The 10293-nt window shown below is 40.7% G+C and overlaps 1 protein-coding gene across 1 annotated transcript in view; it reads right to left on the bottom strand.

Annotated features, from left to right (window-relative positions):
- Positions 1–726: 726 nt before the first annotated feature.
- LOC118403450 (organic cation transporter protein-like) overlaps positions 727–10293 on the bottom strand; it is a 15105-nt gene continuing 5538 nt past the window's right edge. The window contains exons 3-12 of the mRNA XM_035802166.1: positions 8773–8876; positions 8061–8215; positions 6719–6887; positions 5597–5750; positions 4898–4983; positions 4382–4525; positions 3557–3642; positions 2949–3057; positions 2177–2386; positions 727–1766 (exon numbers count right to left, since the gene is read on the bottom strand). Coding sequence (XP_035658059.1) covers positions 1631–1766; positions 2177–2386; positions 2949–3057; positions 3557–3642; positions 4382–4525; positions 4898–4983; positions 5597–5750; positions 6719–6887; positions 8061–8215; positions 8773–8876 — 1353 coding nt within the window. The 3' untranslated portion in view covers positions 727–1630. The remainder of the gene's footprint in view (positions 1767–2176; positions 2387–2948; positions 3058–3556; positions 3643–4381; positions 4526–4897; positions 4984–5596; positions 5751–6718; positions 6888–8060; positions 8216–8772; positions 8877–10293) is intronic.

Genomic DNA, 10293 nt, shown 5'->3' with positions numbered 1-10293 from the left:
GACTCAGTGCTATCCTGAAAAGATGCTGTTCAAAGCACTAACAAAAACACACGTGAATAATAGTTCTCATTATAAACACTATCTACGCGCAAGTGATATAGCTGTTGCTAAATGCTACACAAACACTGGTAAAGTACCTGTCTTAAGAAACACGGGTAAATGCATCAGTTCCTAAATACTAGAAAAAACAGTCATGTTGGAGGTGAAGATATCCCTTGGTCAGGTGCATATACCAAAATGTGCGTTATTCTAATTAATACCTAATATTTGCATAATTAATAAGACATTACATAGTTCTTTTGTGGTCACTTCATTGTAGAGACTTCATATTGGAGATATATAGGTTGCTTGAGGACAGGTGAATACAATGAAATATATCTTATGTCAAGACTCAGGTATATGCAATAATGGGAATACAAGGGACCAAACCCTCCTTGTCTGAAACAAGTTCAACTATCTTATTACCATGTAATTACGTTAATATTGATACTATGAATGGAGTTATGTATCAAACTCGTGTACTTATATCATTCTGAAACTACATTTTGTGATTTATACCAATCAACTTCTAAAATGTCATGTAAACCCGTTTTTTTTTGGGGGGGGGGCGAAATCGCTAAAGGGGGGCTAGGTAGGGGGGCGAGATCACTAGCCGGGGAGGGCGAGATCGCTAGTGATTTCGCCCCGGGGGGGCGAGATCGCTAGTGATTTCGCCCCCGGGCCTTCATCGATGTAAATCATTGACTAGTTCATAGTTCTTATCCTTCAATAACAACCGTTAATTATGATGATCTGTTTCTAAAAAATACTTATATTGGATATATTGGTTTATTAGGGTTTTGAGATTTGTAAAAAGAACAAGCTTTTCGATTCAGCTTACAATTAATGCCAAGGTTAATTAGCATCAAATTAATCGGCATGGGTTGTCATAATATCATTTCATAGACATTCTAACATTATCCATCACATCACAGCATCAACAATAGAAATGGAAGACAGCGTACAGATGTTTCTATTAGTACGAACATTTCTGTTCTGCAAACGTGTATGCACCGAATTGAAAAAAATGGCACGTCGACAATAAACTTGAGTGATTGAGTGATGAACATGAGCCTTTTTTTTTAAATCCTGTGCAAAAGAAGAATGCTTCCACATCCGCATGTGAAGCAAGTTTGACCTGGGGCGTAAAAGCCATTATACACCTGATAGAATATATACGTAAATACTTAACGTTTGGGACCGCATCCATAAGCAGCGACGCCTATGCTGCAGTGCAATTTGAGCCAGGTGTTAATCTCCAAGCAAATTCTACGGTGCCATAAAATAGTATCAAAACTAGCCAAGGAGTACAGCCGGCCAAAGGGAGTCAAACTGTGCCCATTTTGGTCGGCTATACTCCTTTGATACTATCTTATGGCACCGTGGGATCTGCTTGGAGATTAGCAGGTGTAGCCCCGAAGGTGGCAGACGGTACATTGTCTAATACTTTAACGTGAATAATCATAAATGTGATCTTTTTCTTCAATTATCAAATTTACAAGGTTTAATCAGCAAGAAATCGCACATACACAACAAGAGCGCTATAATATGAATATACAATGAATATTGTCTCCGACAGCTGAACTCCAGTTCACAATGATGTCACCTCCATGTTCGGCTGCTTTGAGGTGAAACCATTTTCTGCAGTGTCAGGTGCATCATGGGAGTACGCCTGGTTTACTTTGCTCTCGGTAGCTTCGTAGTTCTTAGGACGTTTCGGTTTTTTCCTGGACAAATAGTACGCATATGCAGTGTTATAAAGTGCTATGAATAATCCAAAAAAAAGAGGATACATGTATCTTTATTGAGACACGACAAAAGTACAGCGACTTTCGTAAGGTCTACATGTATAACAGCTACTTACAGTACAACTAAACAGACATATATGGATATCCATAGGTATGAATAAGTCAACATATAGGGTCTAGCTTGTCATTTACACTATTGGTTCTAGGGTATAAACATTCGTGGATATATTTCCCTACTTGTACACAGTGTGGATTATCGCCTCCCAGAATGTAGTGGAGTTACAGAAAATTGTGTCTTCTCCAGATCGCAATCTGCACTTACCACTGCGAAGAACCAACAATAATTTGATTCAAACTACACAGTGTCTAATAAAATTAACTGTACTCACTTTCCGAAGTTCTCCCCATCCTCCAGGGTGACGGGAAGCTCTGCGCCGAGCGTCTCCGGGAGAAGCAGCGCTGCCAGGGCGGCCAGGAAGGACAGCGCCCCGAAGATGATATACGGGAGAGGACCCCACACACTCTTGGACAGCTCCACGTACGGTGAGATGATCCCGCCTACACGTGCGAACATGGACGAGGCTCCCACTCCCACATTCCTGTGGAAATGCGAGAATTTTTAGTGATATTTCCTCAAGATAACTACTATTTAAAAAAAAATCACTTGCAGTTGAGGGTAAAATGCAATCTTGATTTTGCTGATTTGCTCAGTGCTGACACTGCCAGTGTCTGTTAGTACATCTGTAAGCCATCCTGCCAAATGCAAAGATTATGAATTGAAATTGGTGGTCATGTGTTTTTGAAGACATATGAATGCAAATATCTACAACTGACGTTAGCACCACGTGATTTCAGCAAAGGGCCGTACGTGTCAGGCAACCTATGTCGCCCCCCGTCTCTGTTGGATGGTGAGCTCGAATGTACAATTATATATTTCTTTCTTCCTGAACGTAGACGGTTATGTGCACGTGGCACTTAAGACTAGTTGCTGCAGTCACGGGTTTCCCACACCACGTTCCGGAAGCTGCAATAAATTTGGGGCAATTTCCATCAGTTTTAAGTGCTGATGAAAGATCTAGTGTTCATGTTTAAATGCATCATTTCGCGATGTATGAAAAAGCCAGTGTTTAGCAACCTTAATTCTTCTGTTAGTGAACGTACCTGATCATAGTTGGATACAGTTCCGCCGTCCAAATGTAGATGAGGTTGAAGCCAGCAGTGACGCCGAACTTACCAATCATGGCCATGGTGATGGACAGAGGGTTCAGACCTGGAACAACATATTGTAAAGTAGAGCCAAGTTATTTCTAAACGTAAGTCCTACACAATGGGAATCAATTCCATACAGATAAATTTAGCAGAAGGTCAAAAGTCACCGGAAGTCAATACCACCACTTCCCTACATTTATAATCCTTATACTAAGGTTATTACCTCCATGAAAAATGGAGGTATAGGTTTGCCTGTCTGCCTGTTTGTGTTTCCAGATATTTATGGTTAACATGTCGGTAGGTATTGGAAAAACGGAGGTCAATGTCGATTTTGGAGTCGCTGGTGTTCGACCCTGGTACTGCTGCAGAATGTTTTGTGTCTTTTGACCTTGACATGCATGCTATGGTCTTGATTGTTTTGCTGGCAGATAATACAGAAGTGGTGTAGGCTTGGACCACCTAGCATCTTCCTCTGAAACTGCAGGGGCGGTTTTTTTTAAATCTTCCAAGGAGGATAACTAGACAAAGGAACTACGGATTTTCATGATATTTTTACTTACTTTCCGGTAGGAACGGTGCCGTAAGGAATGGACATACTATACAGCCCACAGCTCCGATCATCATGTAACCGGCATGTGTCTTTGGTCTGTAACAAACAGTCAAACACTTCAGTGGTCCATAATCAAATACTTCTAAAACCTAAAATTGAAAGCCCTACTATACAATGCTATATATACCAGGAAGTAAAGTTATCGTCTTTCATAAGTCAGTCATACTTCTTGGCTACTACAAGTACAAGGGCTGATTTGGCGACGTCATGACACCATTTCCAAATAAGCATATTTATATATATATATATATAAGGGGCTTTTTCATCTGGCTTTTTCACGGATGGATTTTGTTAAAATTTCTGACGAATAAGAGGGAATCGACAAGTAAGCTGGCGTATCCTAGTTACAGTTATGAAGGTCTACAACGAAAACCAAGGATGGATTCACCCAAAGCTATATTGTCGTAGAAATAACGAAGTTGGAATTTACACTGAGGAGTCAAAACGCGTCTAACTCTGACTGCCGCACACGTCTGACCAAGGAAGTCACATTCCATGACTTCTGAGCCAGGGAGTAGAATGTTGCCGCATTTTATGTCATAAGGTTATGATATTTCTTATCATAATAGATATATTGTACGTTTCTGCTCTCACAAGCTAAGTACTAGTTCTAGTAAATCAAAAGCGAGTTATCATACTACATGCAACTGCAAAGTTTACTATTCTGGTATGTACAGGTTCGACTTCTTCTCGCTTCTTAAACAGTTTCAAATGTAATGGCAGATTGTTATTACATGGTTTATCTAACTGCAATAGGTATTTGCTCAACGCTTACCTTCCAAGCGTATCTACGATATAGATAGACGTTATGTAAGCCGGTATTTCCACCACACCGCCGATGAAGAAGTTGAGGTAGTCGTCCCCTCCCAGGTTGGAGGTGTTGAGGGACAGACCGTAGTACACTAGTGTGATCACCAGCCTGAGAGAGACAACTGACATTTTCTAAATTTGCATTTAGTATGGGACAACAAGGTTTTTTGTTCACAACCAAGACACAAAGTTACAGCTGACGCCTCGGTGACCGCCAGTCACCTTCCTCAGCCGGGCAATTTTAACTAGTTCAGATTGCACTGCAGCTATAGGTGTCGCTCCTTACCTATGCAGTCCCGAACATAAATCATTTATATATGTAAATCAATAGTGAATGCGGTGTTTACAATGGGGCTCAAACGTTAAGGACCCTATTTTACATTGCGCTGAGAAGGGCGAAGTATAGATTTGACATTCGCAAGTCAGTAAAATAATCATTTTTTACCGTTGAATGTCCAAATCTTTGTAATTTAGCCCTTACCAGTTGAAGAAAATCAGCACAGATTTTTTGGCCATGTTGGGTGTCCGCACCAGGTCGATGATCGTATGAGTCCTCTCATCTTTCGGCTGCAGAAAGAAAAATCAAATACAATGACTAGATTGAAGCTGATATCAATTTCCCTTGCGGTCCATCTGACATGTGACGCAAGGGTTATTTTCGTGGCCTCAATCATACATAATTGCCTTGAATGGAAATGATCGCGCCCTGAATGCCACATCCTCAGTTTCGGTGACTTATTTGGAAACCAATGTCCAATGATAGATTCATCAAAAAGATAATTTGCTGAGACTAGTTTGTCTCTACTTCGCACCCATTCGCGACAATTGGCCAATCGCGATTTTTTTTTTTTAATTTTCAGAAAATTCCATTTCAGGCGACCGCTTGCCCGACTGTGTACGACAGATTGTTGACCATTTGGCGTCGGTTGGTGACTGTTATTCGCAAATGGTGTTGCCAACAGGCGTCGCCCTGAGAAATGCTCGCTGTTGGCAATACGTACGAACTATTAAAGTGACACATACATATTGCCTATCATATACATTACATTGCTTCCTGCCGGTTCGTTACCACTGAATATTGTCCCTTCAAATTTGTTTGTTTATCGAGTCTGCTACCATTACAAGGTACAGTCACTTGTAGCAAAGATGTATCACGTTGTTAACTTGTCTATGAACGTACCTCGTTGTCCTCGACTTTAACCTCGACTTTCTTGGTTGTGAAAACCTCATCTGGCAGTGTGACCCCATTGACCTTGGCGGCTGTCCGCATAATGGCGGCCACTTCCTCGTCACGACCTTTGGACAGCAGCCATCTTGGAGACTCAATGATCAGGCTGCAATTGAAGTAACAACAAGGATGGCGCCATCGTTACGGACCAGACAACAATACTTCACAAGGGTGGATACAAAACCGGTTTTTCTTAGTGGACAGGTCCAGAAAAAATGGACCTGAAAAAAATCGGTGGACCGGATGTTGAACCGGATGTTGGACCTATTGGAAAATGAACTGATTATATGATCAGGCATTCACACGTTTGGGGGCTTATCGGTCGAAGAAAATAACACAAGCGAAGTACAGTTAAGTCTACAGTCATTTCTACCAAATTGTACAGAGGCAGTTAGATTTTAGAACGCCAGTGGGAGTCGAATACTCCACAAAACAGATTTCTTCTGTACATGTACTGAATCAGGTCCAGGTCCAGGTCCGGAACTAGACCTGAACCTCTGGACCTGAACCGGACCTGGACCTGAATTTTCTGTACTGGTACCCACCCCTACTACACAAGTTTAACAGAAATATGGGACCCACTATGAAACAAAGTTGTGCTAACAGACGCAGTCCCAAACGAAAAGTATTTGAAGTATTGAAGTAAATAAGCAGTAATTATGATGTACTTGCTCGTGTACAAAGAACATTGCTACCCAGTAACTTACCAACCTGAGGAAACTTTTCATGGAATAATAAATTATGATATTTCTACACAAGGGATGGAGGTATATTGAAGTCATAACTTTGTCAAAATGATAGATTGAAGCGCAAAGAAAACAGGTCACCAAATCAACTTCTACATCTATCTCTACATTTGCCAAAAAGCAGTTACTCAAGCAACTGGATATGGTTTTGACTCAATGATCAAGCTGCAATTGATGGAACTCGTGTACCGTAAGTCATATCCAGTTGCTTGAGTAACTGCTTTTTGCATATCTTATTACCTGGATGTCTAATCTTTATCGATATATCTCTACATTTGTTTTCAAATACTGAACATTGAATATGATATTTGAACTGATTTCTACTCACGGATAAGCAAAGATAAAGACTGCATTCGGTAAACTGATGACAAGTTGTAAAGTCCTCCAGTCCCTGATGAGGTACGCCAGGAGAGCCAGGAGCATAAAACCGATGGAGAAGAAGATCTGTATGAGAGTTCCTGCCCATGTTCTCATGCTGGGAGCCACGAGTTCTGTACCTGTGCATAAAGAGAGAATTGTCACTGGGCCGTCAAATACTTTGATCTCAACAGTTTCATCAGGTTGGTTCATCACTGGATAACAGGGTTCTTTGTACACAACCAAATATTCATTCAGGACCGATTTTTTGTGACCGCCTGTCACCTAAATCATGGCAGTTCTGGCTGGTTCTGTTAGACACTACAGGTAGGTGTCGCTTCTATAGATGGTATCTCACTGTACTTGCGTCACGCTTTCGTCACTGCTGGGTTCGAGAGATACTCAAAGATAAAGAACGAATTTTCTTCCTTTCGGGTATTTTGTCGTCTTCTAAGTCATACGTATTACGCAATATCTGAATTACAAAAAATCGTAGAAAATATCAAAACAGTGACCCAGTGAACGAACCCCGCAGTGACGCAAGCAAGTGCAGTGAGATACCACCTTAACAGATGCGGCCCTAAACGCAAAGTATTTACGCATCTGTTTGGGACAACAAAAGCTTGTAGTGCGTAACTGAACAAGTCAGAATTGAGGATAGTGACAAACGGTCACCAAAACGTTCGTCTTGAATAACAACTTGCTTCTGTACTAAGAACCTTGTTGCCCATTGCTCTGACCACTATTCTGACCGCATGGGGTCCACACGGACCCATTTTGTTTTGCTAATAAACATATTTACTATATATGTTCTGTTTCATAAATCAATGGTGAATATTTGCCTTGTTTTGGTGCAAACAATTGATGCTCACCATCATCATAACTTATGCAGAAAATGAGGAGAACCCGCATGTTGCCATCCACTTAATACTCCCCTTAGTTTAACAATCCTAACAATAACAATACTGTCGATGTTGAAAGTTCACCTGTGTTGGTAAAAGTCATTATTGAACTAGTTAAACTGTAATTTCCAACACAAAAATTGAACTAGAGGGATCAAAGAAGTCATCTACATCAGAGCTTTACAACCATCCCTGAATAGAGACGATGGGCGCCATAGACTTCCTGCAACCTATGATCCACTGCTTACTGAGTCACGTGTTCTATCTGCATAACGTGACGTCATGGCAGCAGTGGATTGTTCATTCCTTGACAAAGGCTGGTGCTGTTAAGTCAAAAATTTGGGTGAGTCCAATTTTTGTGTTGGAAATTACAGTTTAACTAGTTCAATAACACTGTCGATGCTTTCCTACCTATGACAAAGCCTGGGAGGAACACAGCAGACGTTGTTGCACCGACAAGAGCTCGGAACACGACGAAGAATGTGTAATTCGGGGAAAACGCAACAGCGACGCCAAAACCCAACTGGAGGAACAGGCCGATGAAGAGGGTTTTCTTCCTGCCAATCCTAAAGATCAATGTATCGATAGGATAAAACAAAATTAATAAATAAAGACCTTTATTGTATATACCTACAAGAAAAGAATGAAAAAAGAAATGAACAGAGACGAGGGGGATACAAGCTGAGCCATATTTGGTACGGCATTCTTGCTGCATGCAGCGCCACCTACATCGGCTATAAGTATCAGCAAGAAGTAGTTTCCAGTCATTCTACCCTGATGATGGTGTCTGATAGACATCAAAACGTTGGAAGTAAGTACTCCCTGGTTGTGCCTAAAGAGCCTTACTATAAGAAAAGAATAGTTTACACACACAGTAAGGAAAGGAAATAAGATTCACAAAGTAACGTCTAGACGGAATACGAGAAGGCAAAAGTGCAAACTACATTAAGTATGAAATATGAACTACTGAATTCTCAAAATCATTTCCAAATTATATGAGAATATGTTTCCTGGCTGAAAAGGTTCATTATATGTGCTAGTAACTCAATATAAATGATATTGGAAAATCCTTAACATATATTTTTTTATTAGAAACGTTAATATTTATAGTTGTATGACTCACATGTCTGATAGTTGTCCAAAACCCACAGCTCCAAGCAGCACCCCTACCATGTACATGGACTGGGCGAACTGGTTCAGCTCATTGCTGTCACAAACCAGGTCAAACTGGATAGTAAAGTAAACAAACACATGCATACGTGAATTGTTTTCGTAAGTTAATAAGTCACTGAATGGCAATCTTAAAATCCTTTGTATACAAGAAATTGATTCATTCATCCGGCATAACCTTCGTCAGAGCATTTGTGACTGGTTCGTCGCACTCTAAAAGAAGACAATTCTTGCTCTATCAGTATTGTTATTTGACGACATTTATATATATATATTATTATTGTTATTGGGTGTGGGCCGACTAATCTCTCTTTGCAGCCAGGCCCAGGGGCTGAATTGCGAGAAGCTTACAACATTGGGGCTAGATCACAAGGGTCTGGAGCGAGCTACCCTAACCGAAATGTTAGGGACTCATTTCCACTGCAGTGAGAAAAGTAGTGTAAAGTGCCTTTGCCAAAGACACAAGATCGGTGACAATACACTTCTTTATGTTTGGGACTGCATTGACTATCTGTGTATATGTATAAAAACTTAACGTTTGGGACCGCATCTGTAAGAAGCGACACCTATGCTGCAGTGTAAGGAGAACCAGTCAGAACTGGCCCGATGAATGTGACTGCCTGTCACCGAAACGTTGACTAGTAGTGTACAAAATATTCTGTCATCAAGCAATATATCTTCAGCAAGAATGATGGAATGCAATAAAACATTGACCACCCAATCCCAAAACGTTAAATTGAAATAACAGTCCTCCTCAGTTAGGTCACATTTCCAAACCGGGGCCCGGCCGGGCAGCTTTCAGGAGCGAAAAGAATTATATAAAAACATCAAAATATACAAGATGTCAAAATAAGATTCATAGGCACGATACGTGCATATTTCTAGGTATACATTTTAACTTTTCGTTCCTCAAAACATCCCGGCCAGACCCCGGTTTAGAAATGTGGCCTAAGCCTTACACTACCATCTTATAGGTTTAAGACCTAGTGCTAACTTGTCACAGTTATGTTTGTTTATGCATAAACCTATTATATCCATGCCCGAAAATCAATGCGCACATGACAGCGTAACTATATAACGTTGTAATTAATCTTCAAACAGAAACAATCACCTGGTGACATGTGTTTAAACACAGGCCGTTTAGAATGTTTACGTTTGCACCGTGGCTACTCCAGGTGCCAAACAAGAGTAGAGGGGTCGAAATGTCCTTAACCCCCACTAACTGCGCCAGCTTTGCCCCCTGTATTCTTCTTTCCACCCGCAATAATATCAGCTTTGTCCTCGCGCTTCCTCTAGCTCATTGTCTTTTTACACGAAAATTGTGCATAAGGCCACAGCAATTAAAGTTTATGGATGACATCCTCTTCAGACTACAAAAATAGTAAAGTAGGGCGAAAAAAACAAGATGGGTACAAAAAAAGAACAAGATGGCTAAATTTTCAAAGCAAACACCATAAACGTTCTAACAAGATTC

The sequence above is a fragment of the Branchiostoma floridae genome, chromosome 16 (assembly GCF_000003815.2).
Source record: "Branchiostoma floridae strain S238N-H82 chromosome 16, Bfl_VNyyK, whole genome shotgun sequence".
Taxonomy (NCBI): Eukaryota; Metazoa; Chordata; class Leptocardii; order Amphioxiformes; family Branchiostomatidae; genus Branchiostoma; species Branchiostoma floridae.
This window is presented reverse-complemented; position numbering and strand designations above follow the sequence as displayed.